The sequence below is a fragment of the Corvus moneduloides genome, chromosome 7 (genome assembly GCF_009650955.1).
Source record: "Corvus moneduloides isolate bCorMon1 chromosome 7, bCorMon1.pri, whole genome shotgun sequence".
NCBI lineage: Eukaryota > Metazoa > Chordata > Aves > Passeriformes > Corvidae > Corvus > Corvus moneduloides.
Window position 1 is genome coordinate 32963706 of NC_045482.1, and position 18916 is coordinate 32982621.

An 18916-nucleotide genomic window follows, 5' to 3' on the forward strand; every position below is an offset into this window, starting at 1 on the left:
AAATTACAATGCAGCTGTTCACTAACATTTGTTGCCATTCTGCAATATTGCTGAGACCATTGTAGTCACACTTTTCATCAGGGTGACATCCAAAACTCTGAAGACTGTAACATCTGCCTCTTAAACTCATTAAAAGACTTTCTCTAAGAAGAACTAGCCACTGTGACATATTATGGTGATACACAGGCAAAAGATGCAATGTCAGCCTCAGGCTTGAGATCCCTGCTTATTTGTCATGCTCTGCTGCTAATCTAAAGCTTCCTTGTGTCCAATTAGGCAACTATGTTAGCTGTTGGTGTAGCTTATTTCTTACCAGGTATAGTTCCTGAAGAGGTTTTGGACACCAAACTGTACAGAATCACAGCTGTTCAGAGTATTTACACCTGCCTGGTGCTGGGTGAGGAGGGATAGAGTCAATTTAAGACGCACTTTAAAAGGAACGAAGTGGGCTTGCTGTTCATCACACATGTTCCATAATCCACCCCCAACTGCCAGGATCCAGATCCGCATCATTACAGCTACTCCTGTTTTCTCACCATAAAAAAACATAAGCCCAAACTAGGTTACAGAATAAAGAGAATTCAAGTAATAGTCGAAATCACCACTGAAAGTCAATTTTTCAATTATTATGTTAGAAAAGTGTGTTGTGATATCACACGGTCTAACTTCTTAAAAGACATGGAGGGGAAATGCTCTTTATGACGGAGACTCAGATCAGCTCTGCTACAGAACCATTTCATGCTGAAAGTGTTACAGGTTTTCTAAAACTTTTATTATCCCTAAGGATTTCAACTAGCTGCTGCAGAACAGGGTATTTACATACTTTAATATCATGCAGCTGAACTGGGGTGACAGTTCCATAAATAATTTGATACTCCAGGTACAGAATATCTGCCAGAAAAAGCTAGCAGACATTTCTACAACTGGGGGAGTTTGAAAACTCTCGTGACCTATTTTCTAGTCCCTAGGTCTGCACAGACTGTGCAGCTGCACTTGGAGTACACCTGCCTTACAACCACCCTCCTGGCTTCAGCACTGCTCCTCCACTTGCAGCAGATGATCAGAGACTCTGCCATTCCTCTGAACCTGGAAATTAAAGCCTTTTGAGAACTTCTGTAATATTAATTTTTATGGTGATCCTCAAATTCCAGCACAGAAAACATCATATCCCTGATTTTACATACATAGGCCTATGTGTAAATACTAGGCAATACACACAAATACTGCTTAATCAACTACCAGTCAAGTAAAAGGAAAGGCTTTCATAGATTTCAGATCTAGTTCCAGTAAAATCATTGCCAAGTCCACAGATGCCACAGTTTTTGAAACAGATTTTAGAATATATAAATATATACATTTTCTATTTCATATTTAATATAACTTGTGTGTGCAATGATTTTTCATATGTGCATGCATAACTGTAGGCATACATGCATTTCTGCCTGGGTAAGAGCAAAGTTTGTGATTGATTTACTTTTGTTTGAATATGGGATAATGAATTTATGGAGAAATTATAATGTTTATTAAATCAGCCTAATGAAGCACCTCTGAAATCTGAATCTAGCACTGTATCTGCATGTAGAATTCTGGCCAAATATTTCAGAAGAAAGAATGGTTTAGAAATTTTTGGTGTGGTTAAGAAGAAACGATACTTCTCCTCCTATAAATCAGATATCCAAGCACAGGTGAGCATTCCCTTTGAAAACCCTTCACTGTGCCTCATTCTGTGGGAGAGACATGCAAGTGTGGTGTGAGGCTGAACTCCTGGTAGATGAGAACCACACGTGAGCTGCAGAGGTAGGTTCTGAGCTGTTTGCAGCTCCATGCATTTGACATTTTTCCAGATCACTTAGGTATTCCATTCACTCATCACAAAAGAGCTTTGCCTCCAGCCACAGAGGTTTGCCCTGAACTGTGGGTAGGTGTGGATTTTGCCATCTGTGCTTCGAGTCTCTTTCGTATGTATGGTACAGATAAAATTATCCACATTTTTTTCAATGTGACTGATATGTTGGGACTGAACCCAGAGGATTATTTTCATTCAACACTGCCTAAATAGACAGTGCTCATTTTGCTGGGTTAACCAGTACAGCAAAGCCAATCCCCACATGAAAATTTAAATACAATAGAAATACTGAAAATTTGGGTGGTTTTATTTAATTCTATGAAGGAAGAGAGAATGTGCTCAGAAACCATACAGATCAAAATGCTTTCTTTTTGAATCAGAGGAAGAGACAAGAGCCAGACCTAACTTTGCAGCATGACAGTTGTAAAAGGTGGCTTCTAACTCTTTCAAGCTTTGAGTGCAAAAGTAGGATACGTCACAATCCATATTCCCCATATGCCTCATTGTAATGCACATATATTCAGTATAACTTCTGCAAGGCTCCCCATGACCAAATGCCAGGGCTAATATTCCCAAGTGGTGTCACCTGAACAGGAGCAAGAGAGAAAAAGGGTTACAATTACTTTGGAAGGAGAGGCTCACTCTGTCTTAGGGTCTCACATGCCATCTTTTAATGTGATTTCTCATGTCATGTCTGATGAGGACCAGTTAAATATCTTTCTTAGAGATTTAGCTGAAGCTAAATTAGAAATTCTTGGATTAAGCTCTTACAATTGTGTTCTTCAGAATGTCAAAACTGGTGAGAACACCGGTTCGTCCACCCCATAATTTAGGAACCTATAAGGAAGCAAATCCCCAAGACAAGCATTTTTCACGTGGTCAATGGGTTCAGCATCCTGAAGGTACCAAATCCACGGCCACAGCTGAGGTGCAGATATGAAAGTCAAGTTACAGGCATGTAGCAAAGCATTTAGGTAACGTCTAAATGCAAAATGACTCTTTTCTTCTGGCAAAAAGATTTCTCAGAAACAGGTGAAGGCATGACAAATATCTGCACCCATGTCTGCCACATTGTAGACTCTATCAAATTCCTGAAATTTTAATATTACTGCCCATGTTTCAGACAACAGTTTCACCAGTATATGAAAAAAAGGACATATCTGCATCCATTCTGTATTATGTCATGGCAACATAGAGCACCACAAAATTTTAAAATGATTAGTCGATGATACAATTTAATTTTCTTATTACATAATTAAGGAATGAATAGCCAGAGTCTGAAATAGGTAATTAAAAAACACAAACAAACAAACAAACAAAACCACAACATCAAAACAGTGAAAGAAATGTAAGAAATGTGTGGTTTCTGCTCTTGTCATAATCCAGGATGTTCATTATGAGTCGGGTTTCCTATTTACTCTGGCACTGGGTTAAGAAAGATGTTGACAGACTGGTTCCTGGGAAACACAGAATTTAACTTGATACCATCAACAAAATAATATATAACAAACACCAGCTGCAACTGTCAAGAATCACTGTTTTAAATATGGTGTACAGAGTTAATTTTGGCAATAAAGAACCCAGTAGCCAAAAAATCCCAGAAGTCATGGATCGCACAGGCATAGGCAATTACTCAGTCCTGTACTTCATTGTACAGAAAAGCAAGATCTTTCCAACCAACTGTACTGAAAAAGCTCTCTTTTTCTAAAGCTTTCCCACAGGCTGTGTACATGCAGTTTGTTATTCTGTTTTTCCGATCCTTCCTTTTTGGGTGGTATTTCTCACTTTCTCCTCAGACAGAGCTCTTGCACTCCAACCCAAGTCCTTCATTCCTGAATTTAACAGAAGCTAAGAGCTGCCCCTTGGCTGTGTAGTCAGTGACGAGTTCAGTATCTCATGAGCTATTTTTCCAGTCTTCTATTAGGAAATTACTACTACAGCTATTTACTGAGTTTATTTAAGCATGTGAACCACCACTGTTGCCAAACCAGTTTCAATAAATTTCTTCCTTCAACAGATTTAGATATGCTTCCCCAACCCAACGAGCTACTAAGCTGCTAAAGATTTACTAAAGGACAGAATATTCAAGATATTTGTAAACTGGTTATGGAGATGAGCCAGGGGGATCACTGACATTTCTTTTTGCATCTTTTTGCCTCAGTGAATGTTCAAATCACAAAACAGAAGATTGGGTTCAGCCCTGCCAATCTGCTCTAATGGCCTGTGCTTTGAGCAGGGGGTTGGACTGATGACCTGCAGGGGTGTCTGCCACCTCCAGCCTTTCTGCAGCACAGCACTGCACAAAACTCTCACCACCAAGCTGCACCTGGCCCAAAGCACACAGGCAGTGGGCCTGCTATATTTAACCATCTCAGGTTTATCAGCTGCATCAGAGTACATTTCTTCCTCTCAGTTTTTCCTCTTAGGAAGAAAAAATAAGGTATTGCAAAAATTTTATTTCAGTTTTTTCATCTTTAGTGGAGATTCAAAATTATTGCTCCAGTTATTTCAGCACTCTTGTATTTCCTTAGTTCCTTGATCATTGCTTTTTTGATGACTTGTTCTGCACCTCTACATTTCCTGCATGTTAATTTACAACCTAGGAGATCACACTGAGGAAATCAAGTACTCATGAACTATGCATGTACTCTGACTCTCTTCCCGCATATCTGTAGTCCTTCCCAATTCTTGCATTGCCTCGAGACTTACAATTCTTCCAAGGACTCTTCTAAAAAACATCAAATATTCATCCCACTCCCACATACTCTTTCATTAATGAGCCAGAGTTAAGCAGTATCTCAGGGCCCACAATCTTGCAGTAGTTTAATTCCTGATCTTGGTGAATGGTTTAGCCACAACTTTTATTTCGTGTGGGCACCAATGATACAGCCAGGAGCAGTCTGAGCAGCATCAGGAAGGGTGACAGAGCCCTAGAAGTGACAGTAAAGGACTCTGGAGCACAAGCAGTTTTTTCATCAATCCTCCCAGTCAAAGCAAAGAGATTTGAAATGGCTGAATCTGGAGAATAAACAAATGGTTACAGGACTGGTGCCACTGCCAGGGGTTCAGCCTCTTCTGAGCTGTGTGTTGTGGATGACATCCTGGAGGGAAGGAATGAACTGAAGGGATGAACATTGAAAAAGTACCTTCTCGTCTCACCCCAGTAAACAAGAGAAATCAAACGATCTAATAAAAATGAAAGGCACTGAACGGAGTTAAACTCAGCAGGACACATTTGCATGATGGTTTCAGCACTCCAATTCCCCTGAAGTCAAATGGAGATGCATTGGTTCCTCTTAGCAGAACTTGGCACAGCAAGCACTTCTGTACTCTTAGGAGTGCCAGCCCATAAAATGCTGCAGCTCCAACTGCCATATGGCTACATCTGAAGTAAGACTACGCATTTCTTTTACATCTTAGCATTTTATTCTCAGTATTTAATTCATAGCACATCATGAGTCAGGCTGTATTCTCTGTGCCTTTTCCTGGAGGTGTGTTTTTCAGTCTATCTTTAGGTTCTCTCTCAATAATGTCCAAGAGTTAGGACTGAATCTAACGCTGCCTTTCCATGAGAGGCTTTACACTGATTTTAATAGACTTTGGACCAAATTCTTGCTGTCAAGTTTATGAAACAGGAAGTTTTATAAATTTGCAAAACATAATTAATTGGCAATTCCGCTTGGCTTTTGCCAAGGAGCTAAGGATTTTTTCAGGTATGTTAGGATACACAGACAAATGTAATATTTAAATCAATAAAAGACAGACCTATAAATAAAGAACTAAACTGAAGCCACTCTGGCACACCTTATTCTGGTAAATAGGCCCCTGCACTGAGGCAGAATATGGCCAAGCACACTGAAACAGGAATAACACACAGCACAACCTAAGCACCCACACAAATCTGCACCAGACTGTCCAGGAGTCTGAGGGAGGAAGCACACGGAAAAGAGGGATTGTGACAGACCAGGTGTAGCTATAAGCAGATATGATACAAAGATTATTCATAAGCTGAGCAAGCAGCCAGCAGGCGTCATTGCAACATTTCCCCAGCGTTGAGGAGGAAAAATAATTATATGCAGTCTTTCAAGCAAGAGATTGATTAAACACAACAGGAAATTAGAAATGTGCCTCCCTCAAAAATCTGACACAGTAGGAATTGCCTTAAGCAGCACAACCATTTCACCATCTCTTTGCTGTCAGTACTGGGGTGATTCTCCTGTCAGCTCTGGAAACAGAGGGATAACCAGGCTGACTATCTGGTGATTCATATTCCCAGCATATGGGAACATTCTTTCACTTGATACTGAACTCATCATGTAACCTTAGCTTTCTTCAACTAATGGGCATGGCAAGTAATTCACTGACTTAATTTAGCCTTATGTAAAGCAGAGGGATTATATGAAAGCAAACTAAAAATGAGCATAAAAACCAGGAAAATATGTTTACTCTTTTCACTTTACTGGCTTAGCCACAGGGATATGTTTATTCTTCTTTTGTATTGGGATTTATTTTCTCTTTTAAATACTTTACAGGGTTCACTTGATAAAGCCCAACAGAAGGAGATTTCAAGAATATGTTAATCGAATGTTGACAGGAATCTCTGTGGACACCCACAAAAGCAAGATACTAAAGAAATGTCTGTTAAAATCTCCAAATCTGTGCATGAAGACTAATTTTAATCACATATTTCTGAATTCATTTTTATGAATCAATGCCACATCAGTCTTTTATGGCCTTTTATTCCAAACTGTTCTGTATGGAGCCCTGCCAGAAAGGAACTCACAGCCCTGGCAAGCTGTTGCATGAGCCTGAGTTAATGCATGTAAAAATACTGCTTACTTTTTCTTAGCTTTTAGAAATAGATTGTGAAGACAAGATTGAGACCCTCCAGTGTGGCTTTTTGTCACAACTTTTTTGTTGGTTTTCTGTGGGTTTTTTTTTATCCTACCAGTTATGCAATATTCAGTTTCATCAAGCTGCTCTTTATTAAAGGGACATCATCAGAGGTGTTTCAGAACAAAACCTACCTTATCCCCCTTTATTGTAAAATTGCAGCCCATTCCAGGGGACAGTTGAACGATTTTCCAGCCAGACAGGATGCTGCCAGCAGTGGCCAGCAGTACAGAGAAGAACTGAAAACAGGCAAATGTACTGTACATCTCCACCTAGATGCACCCAAAATTTGTGTAGGAGGTTAAAATCTTCTTTATGCGCTAGTTGGAAAAATTCTTGAGTCAATGTCCTCCTGATCTTCTCAGCTACCACATGAATCACCCATAGAAATGCTGCACAATGATGCAGAACACAATTCCCACTGTGATCAATACTACACTGCATATGAAAAAACTTTTTTTTTCCCATAGGATATATACAGCAAGCATTAAATATGAAAAAAGAAATTGCTTGCAAAGTAAGCACAAAGAAGGCATGCAAGCACTGCTATACTCTTATTTATAAAAAAAAGTAAAATGTATTCATGTTCAAACTTGCTAAGGGAAGTACAAATATAATACAAGCAATTAATTTCAAAAAACATACTCTGGTAAGAATAATGCAGTAAGATGCAAAATGAAAGATTTACAAATCTGTTCCAGGTCACAAATGCACTTCATTTGATACAGGTGCTGCAAGGGAAAACAAATTGCAAAGGCCTAACCATTGCTATGTTGGCTAAAAAGAAACTGAAAGTCACAATCACAGGGAGGTTTGCCTAAGGAGAGGTTGCGCGTTTGGGAGCAAACAGTAAGCTGGCAGAAGGAAAGAATACTTGCTGACACAACAAAATGGTTTTTGTCAAAGCTCTGGAATCTGTAGCCTCACAGCTTGACAACCAAAGCTCTGCAGGCCCCTACCACAGGCAGAAGTAATTAGGTGTACTCACATGTACTCCCTGTGTGCAGAGTGCACAGCGGCTGCGTTGCTGTAACGCCACAAAACTATCGCTGATGACAAAACATCCAGGGTGGCATCAAACTGAAAGAGATACAGAGTCAATTGTTGTGTGGGCCATTAAGTGTGCCCTGCACTAAGAGCAATGCATTTACCATCCTGCTGCACAGGCACAGAGCAGCTCCAAATAAATCACTTTAATGAAAGAAGGCTTTACGTTTATTGAATTGATCTTCACATTTTTGCCGTGGTTTATTGCACAATGATACACTTCAGAGCTCAGAAAGTTAATCAAGGGATTAAAAAATTTTGAATTTTTAATCTATCACCTGCGAAGAAGTTAAGAAAAAACAAACATCACAATCTGCCAGTGTAGCACTCCAAGAGTTACAATACTAATATGATTCTAATGCAAGGACTGTAAAGAAGAAAGTGTAGAAAAATGCCTGTCAAGCATTCCTTTTTCCTGCAGTCACTAATTTCCTGCAATAGCTTTTGCTTCCAACCAAGAAAATATTAACTTTTTCTCCAAAATCCCATCCAGATTTCATCCTATATGAATGTATTGTTTTGTATCATCAGCAAAATTGCCATGTTTGTATTCCCAATTAATGCAGACGTGGTGTCAGGAACACGGAACACCAGGCTTGTCCCACTGTAAGAACTTCCACTCTTGTGTCAAACTTCCTACAGAGTCAATCTAACCTTCAAACTTGAAAGCTAAAGATAAATTATTTGATATGAGTCACTCCTTGTCGTTAGGAATTTTTTGCTCTGCCACTAATCCAGAAAGTCATGGCAAGGACTAAAGAGGAAAGCTGTCATTCCAAAGTCAATAGCAGCTTTACCATCTACTTCAACGGGAAGAGAGTCCCACAAAGTTCAGAAAGGAATTTCAGAATTTAGCCCAAGTTCAACAACAAAACTGATTTTTAATTGAGAGATTTTGTATAAGAAAACAGTATCTGGTGGGTAATATCTATCAACAATGAGGTATAAGCATGGATATTAACTCCAGGGTAGGACTTAACAGGCAGAAATTGAAAAAGTATAATTATAGTATCTTTGCCATCCTTTCCAATGCTTGACTTTAACAATATTTTTTCTAATCCATTATTGACTTCGCACAACTTTCCATGAATTTACCATAAGAAAAAACACAGTATTTCATGCTCAGAAAAATCCCATGGAAAAGAAAAAAATGGTAGAGAATATTTCAATTGTATCTCTACTTACAGCAAATCCAAAGGATGATGCACTGTATCTCATTACGGAGACAGCTGAAGGAAAGAAAATATTATTTAGAATCACTTTTTATTTTCTTTGCATTTTTTTCTTCTTCTCTTGTTCAAGAGCTACAAAACCAGTTTTAACACATGGATTTACCTTCACCCAATTCCCACTAGAACAACCTGACCAAAAATGTAGACACTTAAAAAATGTCTACATAAAGACCTTGTGCTGCAGGATATGGTTAGGCCACTCCAGAGATTTCTTCCAAAACTCTAATGGGGGAGATCAAGTAGCATTCACAAAGTCTGTTTATGAAACAAGCTGTGTTTTAGATGCAGATTTGAGCAAAAACATTTTGAAATCAGAGTATCAAACTCTCAGAAAACTTGACACATGTCAAAGTACTCCTGGCTCCAGCCAGGAGTTTCAGGCCACCTGATCTGGATGACAGAAAATTACACAAGCCCATCGAGACTTCCTGAGTGCCATCTTTTTGACAAAAATCCCAAGGGTAACTCATGCAGCCCCAAGAAATGCTTCAGATCCCATCATTTCTGTGGCTCCCAATGGAAAAATATCAGTAGGAAACTGATATTTTTGACCAGCTCTGGTTTTTACCTCATGGTACCTTCTAAAAGCTGAACAAGACTAAAAATGAGTTAATACCTAGAAAAAACCACCAATTTTATAATTTTACTCCTCACATCCTAATTTCATCACCTCAGTTTCCAATTCTAGGAAAGCCTGTGCCAGAACAAATACTTCAGTAGCCCAGAGGAACACCAGGGAAGAAGCAGGCAGCCATGGAGGAGGGGTCCCCTGGAGATGGGACTTCATCAAACTGCAGCTCCCAGGCTGACAGCAATCCCAGCCAAGCTCTCAGGCACTGAGCAGCTTCACCCTTCTTGCTGTGTTTTGTAGAAGGACCATCTGAAGGACCACCTGTGCTCCCTGAATAAACCCACTGAACTCTAGCTCCAGTATTAAGAGGGTTTGAAATAAAGCCTAAGAGATTGATTTGACTACTCTTTTATGAACTGATATACTTACTTTTATGAACTTCTAACTTAATAAGAAGGACACATTTTTGCACAAAAAAAACCCTAAATAAACCAAACAAAACAGACTCATCAATGACTTTGACAATCTTAGGCTGATGAACACAATATCTAATTCTCAGTGTTCCTTAGAGCAACTTGGCAGAACAGACACTATGATTTGACTGTTCTTTTCAGTAACAGCAAGCTGCAGGTCTGTGGCACTTATCTGGATAGACAGGAACTAAATTCTTGGAAAAAATAACCCTTTTGTTAGGGATCTAACACCTAGGTGTGGTCACGAGCAAGCCAGATGTCACAAATATTTGGATTTTATCATTACAGTTAGCCAAAACACAAAGAAAAGTCATCAAGGTTCCTCTCCAGACTCCAAATTTCTCAAAGTTGAAGAATATTGAAACAGTGTAGATTTATATCTTCCTGTCATTTTTAAACCATCATTTCCCACACTCCATTCCCTAGATAAAAAAAGAAGCTGTATTTCTTGGTCAGACTTGCCAGTGATCTGCAAATTTCAACACTTCACTGCATAATAATATATTGCCTATCAAATTTACATTGTCTGCCTCCTTAGAAGCATATAATTTCAAAATCTGCAGAAGCTGCAAAAAAAAAAATATGGGCATTCACAGGTACACACAAACTTGCAATGTTCCTGTCATTGCTGCTTTCATATGATGCAGCTCAAAGCAACACTTTTACTCCTACTTCTATTTCTAGCTTACCTCTCTAGTGGAATTATCTCCTCAGTTTTTACTAAATTGCCAGTCTCTTTCCCAACTCAGATCCAGACTTAAAACAAACTAACCGTATGGTTCCTTTAAAAATGAATATGTAATTTCTCTGGGTGATGAACTGCATACAGATAGCCACACCTTAAGGAGGCTTGAGGGGACATATTTGATGTATTTAAAGCACAGGGAATTTAGCATGAGAACTATTTTTATTTTATGTATTCTATCACAGCAGTAACACACAATCTGTCTGTCCTGAACTATCTAAAACAGTAATGAAAAACAAGTATTAACTAACAGTGTCGTACGTCTGCTCAAACCTTTTTGCTAATTAGTGAATATGACTAGGACTGGCACCCTACAACACTAACTTGTAGTGGTAGAAGGCCATAATAAAGGTAATAAAGACCTTTTACGCACTGCAAAGATGTATTTTTTTATTACTTATTGGCATACTGGTTTTCTAATGGAATAAACACCCCATTTCCTTTTCTTTTTCCTTCTGAGTCAAATAACAATGTTAAAGCACCTTCAGCCCTGACTTAAGCACATTAATACTTCTAGCTGGCAAGTACAGTCCTAAAGCTCCCCAGTAAGTCATCCCAGCTTAAACAGTTTGTCCATGGATCCAGGCTCTGTGGCAGTGAAAGCAGCTGTAATATTGGATTACAAGGTATCAGCAAATGCAGGTTACAATAGAGCAACCACATCCACTAAAAACAGCTGGCTCCCGCTCCAGACACTGAAGCTGAAAGGACTCTTAGGGAAGTATTTCTTAGCAGCCAAGCATTTGAGAGCCCTGGGCAAAGGAATAATCAGCAGTACTTTTGCCTCCAGGATCATTGCTGGGCTCCAGGAGCGAAGTAGGGCACTGCATGGATAGGCCACTGAGCTTTTGCTAATCCCTCACCTTCCCTCTTCTCAAAGTGCATTTTCAGCTACTCCCAGATGGGAATAAAAACCCCCAGAGATTCCTAATCTCCATATTGAGCCAGAACAGTGGTGGGAAACAAGTAATGAGGAAAGAACAGAGCAGGCAGCTTAAAACCTCTGTGAGGCCACACTGCCATGACAGTGGGAGCCTGCTTTTAGCTGTTTTATTGGCTAAATTGGACAACATTTTATTACCTCAACAATAAAGCATATAATCCTAATGCATTTTCCTGACATTTGTAAACAGAACCTGCAAGCAGTCAGAAGCTAAAAATAGAGCCAGCACAGTAAGCAACAAATCTGCCACTGTCTCCACCTGCACAGCAATATCAATTTGTAAAGTCTGCCAGGCTATAGGTCAGGTTTTGCTGGAATTCCTCCACCAGTTTCAAAGTGATTCCACATTTTAAAAATAGCCTATTTCCCACACATTCTACCTTCAACAAAATGAGGGGTTTATTCTTCTCATGTGCCCCAGAAAAAAATCATGTAACTAGGGCCCTAACTCCACAAAATCATTCCAATTTAACTTTCCAGACATCTAGTCTGCACCAGCAGGTTTAATCCAGCTCAAATTTGCTCCAGGCTGAGGACCCTGCAGTTACCCTGGACCTCTTGTTTCCTCCCGTGAGCTGGGAGAGCACCCTGGCACCTTTTTGCACAAAGGTAGGAGACAAGAAGTAGGACAGAAAATTAACTCTGACTCCAGGTCTCTCAAACAAAAAATTTTTGGGATGAATCTGACTACAAATGAGAGATGGCACATAAAACTGCTCCTCCACCTGTAATAAAAGTCTCCTCTTACCTACTCAGAAAGGGAAAAGTTATTTTTAGGCAGCTCCTCTAGATGGGACAATCACTCCATCCTGTTTGCTTTGAAATTAGTCTTTCTGAAAGACACTCTTGGAAGTCAGCACATAAAATAGCAAGGCTTCAAAAGCATATGACCTGCACTTGGCAGAAATGAGATAGGCAATTTGAACACTGCTGGAAGTGGTGGGTTTATGTCTCTATATATCACCATGCAGATCTCGCAGGTTGTACAGTCACGAGCAAGAGGAACTGGAAGTTTTGCTGAATCAGAAGTGAGACTGAAATACAGTCTGTTTTCATTGCCTAGTGTTGATAAAACATCTAAAACTAATGTTACAATAAATATTTCAAAATAAATCCATTCCAAGCAGAGAAAAACAAATAAGCAGTATTTTCTGAAAATCCCTCACAACAACTGAAGGCAAAGAACAGACATGTCTGATAATGTTAATACTTGTTAAAAATACTACTGACCCAGATGAACAGGTACCCATGCCTTTCCTCAGGTGCTTTCTCCCTTCCCCAAAATTCTAGTTGAACAAAATTTAAGGATTTTTATGCACATTCATTAAATTTCTGCAATCAGCTGCAAATGGCTGCAACACATTCATTATCTCAGACACAAGTCTGTCGGATATCTTATCTACATGGGTAGATCCAGAGTTATCCATCAGTGTCATCCTCCTAGATCCATATTTCTATCCCAAAGTAATTGGCAAACTTGTACCAACATTATCTATATAAAATCTTTGGCTCATTTTCTCAGTTTATAATTGCATCAACATGGTAAAGACCCGTATTTCTGCTCAGCACCATTACACTCTTATGTATGTATCTACCAAGTGAAGCCTAAATTTAATGTACGTCAAACCTGGATCTTCATCTCATTAGAATTTATGACCAATTGTAAAGAAGTCCCTAAGAGAGTTCATTTTTCCATCTGCCTGAAAGGTGTCACAGCAACACTTTGCATAATGAACTGCAGGAGAGTCCTAGGAGACTTCAATCCTTGGGGAAGTTCCGTTCTGGGAACTGAGTGAACGAGGCTCTAGAGACAGATATCAAGTCTTCAGCTCTGCCACTGCCTGGGGCATCATCGTCATGCCAAGAAACCACAAAAAATCCTCAAGGTAACTCAAAAATATTTGGAGATTCAGTAAGACAACAAATTTTGCTGTTGGTAGTAGTAAAGTTTTCCAGGAATTATTGTCTTTCCTTGTCTATTATGCAGTTAATTATTTTGCTTGTTTCTCGGCAGTGGTCAAATCTTTAGCAGCTGCAAACTTTCATAACTTCATTTACTTCAGTGAAATACTACAGCATATATAAGTTGAATGTATTCCTCAATTACTATTTTAGAAGAAAGAAGTTTCAGGATTTTGTGCAAAGGTTCTCCTTTGAGTTTAATCCAAACATTTCTTTCCAGTTCACGTTAGCAGAATTTTTTAAATTACTTATTATTATTATTGTTGCTGTTGTTGTTATTGCTGATTTCAGAATTTTCTAGATTAAGTAGTTCATTTTTCAATATTTCAATTTTAGAATTTTTAAAAACCTATTTTTGTGGGTTTTGGACAGAAATGTCAATTCCCTTTGCTTACATGTTTTTTGTTTCCATTTGAAACTGATTATTCATTATACCACAGTGCTCACCAATAGTAGCGAAGATCAAAGAACAGCAAAGCAGTCCAGACCTAAAGCTTACCTAGGCTGCAGATTCACTTCTGTTTGATTTGCTTTCACCTTCCCTTTTGCCACCAGAAGAGCAGCCAGGCCTCCACTGGCATGTCCCACAAATGGGCCAGCCTGGGCAAACTCACAGGACTGCCCAATCCTGAACTATGAAATAATCCTACTGCAGAAAACAAGGTATAACTTTTCAAATAATGAAAACATTACCCTTGTGGAGAACACAGTGACCCAGCTTCTGAAGTACACAGCAAACTGAGCACACCAGCGATATAAAGAAGCCTGGTATAAAGCCCCTGAACGATAGAGACACACAGACACTGACTGTAAATCTGTTCCTGATTTCAGGAAATGAAAAAAGAATCCTGGGATATCTTTTAACAGCTGCTGCAATATCTTCTGTATACAACAAGCTTTCCCTGCAACCCTTCAGTGAGTAGAGCACTAATAAATGGTCAGCCAACTATACCAGAGCTGTCAATTTTGTATGGCAGTCTTTCCCAGCGTAGCTAGAGAGGAACACCAGAAACCATTTATTTAGGGAAAGGCAACTCCCATCAGGCAGAGTTAGCAGCAATTTCCAGGGCTGCTCAGAGCCCATGCAGGAGCAATATTCCAGCAATATTCCAGCATGTGCAAGTGCTCTGTAAAGCACAGGAGAGAGCAGGATCCCTCCTGTCTGGCATCCCACTGCTTCACACACTCCCGTGCTTCCTCTCTCAGGTGCCAACCTTCTGTTTTCAAACAAGATCATCTCAAGAAAAAAAGAACACAAATATCAGAGAAAAGGAGGACTTGATCTTTTTATTTAGTATTGGCTTTCCAGGGGGCCAGAACTAAAAGAGGGCCCATATGTTACAGCTCCAGTTGAGCTTTATTGGGATGCTGAATGCATATGTTGGCATTTAGAATAGATATAATGAAACTTTTAGGTCTATAAAAAACCAGCTAGATATGTGGTGCCAACTCTCTGCAACTGAATATACAGGGGCATAGTTTCCTCTGTTGTATTTCAAATGGGGTCACTTGAACCACCCAAAATAACTCACTGCAATGACATTAAAGCACATTGTCTTTTAATGAAACTATGTATTATTGATGCCCCAACTCCAAATATAACAACTGAAATGGCCTAGAATGTTGCAAATGCCTGTAACTGCACATTTACCAGGGAGTTTTTTGCAGCTTATGCCTACAATCCACAAGCTTTGTAATTTCGAGCCTGGAACCAGATTCCAAAACCAAAGGAAGAAGTTTGACCCTGAATAGGGATAAGGAAGGAGTGATGCCTTGGCTAAAAAAGCCACAAATTACCACAAATGTTGGGAGATATCAGACACATCCAACAGCTGTTTCTAAAGCCCTCTGGCCAAGATTTGTAACTTGCTGTATCCAGACAAGGGTTATCTAGATTTAATGACCTGAGAGACTCTCCAAACACAAAATTTCTCCCATTTTTTTGTTTTACTGACTGGAGGCAAGAGAAGCATTGAGGTCATACTCAGCACAAAAGAAAAAAACTGTTCTTGGGAGTCTGACCAGTTGGTTTAAAACAAAATTAACAGACTAAGCCAGGACACTGAGGTGAAAACCCTTATCTGACCTAAAGGGGTTTCTGGAAGCTTCATAGGGATTCAACGAACTCATGTTTTATAAATGTGTCCTCAAACCTGTAACAACTTGGACACAGATTAAACATTTTTACCAGTCATTGAAGGTTTTGAATTGTTAATCAAAGAGATGAAACACTGCCATTATTCTCAGGTTCTGGTAAGTTCCTGTCCTGTGGTCACATTAGAAAGATGAAGAGATCCTTTCAAAAAGATAATTAAAGAGAGATATTGTACAAAAGCTCAGATGTATTAACATAGAATTTATATGCAAGGATTCAGGCTAACTGCAGCACAACCAACAATGAATGTATGAATATCATTGGCTGTGCTATTGGCTGTGTATTGGTGCCTGTAAGAAAAAAAAAAATACTGCTAATTTAGAAGCACAGCACACTTAAAAGAACATAACCAGTGAGAACTGCATCCTCTGCCCCAACAGGATGATTTGCCTCCATTCCTGTAAAGAAGCCTACTGGTTTAATTTTAAAAAGATGCTCAACTTGAAGTTTGACAAATTTAGAATAAAAGTAATATATCATAAAAGTCCAAGAGCCAAAGCTCCAGACTCAGGGTATTTTTTAATTTATTTTTGCTTATTTTTATTTATTTTTATGCTCCTATTTCAAACTTGACTGTGAGCAAGTTGGGGTATTTTAGAAATCAAGAGCATTAAAACAAATCAGTGCTGCTGTTAAAAAAAAATAAAAACAATTAAGTATCCTCAGAGCAGCAGACAGACAGACACAACCCAGTTTTAAATACCTGGAATCACACTGCAATCCAACCTCTGCTCCACATAAACTGGCTGAGAGAAGTGCAACATGGATGCAGATGAAGAGAGGATTTGGTTAACTCTGTCATATATTCTAGAAGAGTATCTATATTTCTAGAAGTATTACAATTGTCCTGTAGCTTAAATATAGTTCTTAAATAAGAAAGAAAAATGCTATCTATGGTTTAAGTTTATTCCAGTTCAATTCTTCCCAGCAGTCTTTAAATTTAGAGAAAATAAACACATTTTAGCCATGGTAAGCATTTAAAACCAGTTCACAAAGGCACTGGCTAAATTCTCACTTTTCCTCATTGACTGTAAGGACTCTTTCTTAGTATCTGCTATCCATGATATATCACAGATGAATTTTCAACTTATGAACAAACAGAAACCTTCCAGACAATAGTATTTTCACTGAAATTCCATGTAAATATACAAATTTTTGAACAAAGTTCTTCTATTTTCCCTAGAATTTCAGTAAAATTTTAAGCAGCTAATCAGATGAAGAAATGCATAGCAAAAGTTTGTATTTACCATGAGAGGTTTTCCAACAAATTAAAATCTATTTCATTGTATGGATTTTAAGTTTTCACTGTGTGTATGGAGGAAGTTCCGGGTTTTGAGGTCATCATAGACATGTAACTCTATTTACAATTACCTCAAAAATAAAACAAACTGAACAATTACAGTAGTTTTCTTATTTCAGAGGAAAGGAAACAGAACTGGATCAGGGACCACAGGAGATATTTGAAGATCAGAGATACAGAGTAAGTTTAATAACCCAGAAGAAGTGGACTCTGAAGAGAGAGTGTAACTGTGTGGAAAGGCAGGTAGATCCAGGTGGCTGGCACAGTTTCTCACACCATACTGCCAACCCTTAAACTTTTCCTTTCCTAGTATTCTTGTCTCTGAAATGGGATGCAAGTACTTCCACAGCCCAGGATGTTACGCAGGGAAAATCATTTTGCTGTATGAAAGGATGGAGTAATTCTGCAAAGAGTGACAGCAGGCACCATGAATATCTTCTCTATTCAAATAAACTGTGTAGTGCTATGTCCTGCCTTTTATGATATTTCACATTCTCAAAGCACTGCCTTAACTTTTAGACCTGCAAACTTTACCCATGGAAAACAGTACCCAATTAGAAATGATCTGTAGGAGCTTTATGGCATTCCCACAGCTCCACAGTTGTGAGAGACTATTTTTATACTAAACGTATTTGAACAGACTTCTGAAAATCAAAGCAGATTTCCTTCTACAGAGAAATACAGCACATCTTCAGAAGTGTATCAAGTGCTGAAAAAAAAAACATTTTCAAAATAATTTGGCATTGTCCTTTAATTTGCACTAGGATAATGTAATTGTAATTACTGACACTAATGTGACTAGTGCAACTCCAGTGATAGGTTTTTAAAGCTCATTTTTGTCCTGCTGAAAAACGTCTATTTTCCCACAAATGCAGTGGGAGCCATGAATGCAAAGGTGACTATTTTAAGCATCCTTCATTTTAGCTTCCTTTGAAAAGTTCTGGATTTGGAACGGAGAAAAATGAGTCCATACAAAACTGTCAGCTGGACACCAAATAATGAATACGCCCTAAAAAATTATAAGAAAGAGCTGTTAAAAAATTACATTCAAACTCAGGTACTTGAGAGCATAGAGGCAGGCTGAAACTTTTTTTAAAAAACTATTTCTGGTATAACCACTTATCTGTGTTCCATTTTTTTATGAAGGTAAAAGAAGATATTTGCTTGGCATTGTCCTTGATATTTTTGTCTGGTTCCTCCCTTAACTCACAGGTGGTTTTCTTGCAATGCTGTTCTTGAGGGGGATAAACAGAAATAGAAAAAAATCTCTTCACTTCTACATTTGAGATTCAGAAACCTAAGGCTGCTGCTCTGGTTGGAGCCCATCCACACCTGACCAAAACCAAAACTGGAGATTTATATTCATTTCTCTATGCATGGCTCTCCTGAACGTGCCAAGAATGGAACAAGGTGTGTGTGAGCACGAGACCAGAAGAAATTCACACTCATGACAGTTCATCTCATATGAAATGTTTGTTCTCTGAGCATTTTAATGAACTTAGAAATATGAAAACCAAGGAAGATCCAAACTGAAAAGTATAGGTTGTTGAAAGATAATTAGTTGCCTTCACAGCCTTTTTCATCATCCCTGTGGATTTCAGAGACAAGACACGTATCAGGGCACCCCTATTTAATTAGAAGGCTAGTGAGCAGCTCCAGAGCCAAAACAAGCTGCCAAGTACAATTAAGCTGGCTGCCAGCATATAGCACAATCTTAGAGACTTTTCCTTTTATAAAGGGAGATTAGGA

At 38.8% G+C, this 18916-nt stretch overlaps 1 protein-coding gene across 1 annotated transcript in view; it reads right to left on the reverse strand.

Moving 5' to 3' along the window:
- The window catches only part of TMEM163 (transmembrane protein 163), a 96490-nt gene that overhangs the window by 32394 nt on the left and 45180 nt on the right, over nucleotides 1-18916 (reverse strand). The window contains exons 3-4 of the mRNA XM_032114988.1: nucleotides 8972-9015; nucleotides 7728-7819 (exon numbers count right to left, since the gene is read on the reverse strand). Coding sequence (XP_031970879.1) covers nucleotides 7728-7819; nucleotides 8972-9015 — 136 coding nt within the window. The remainder of the gene's footprint in view (nucleotides 1-7727; nucleotides 7820-8971; nucleotides 9016-18916) is intronic.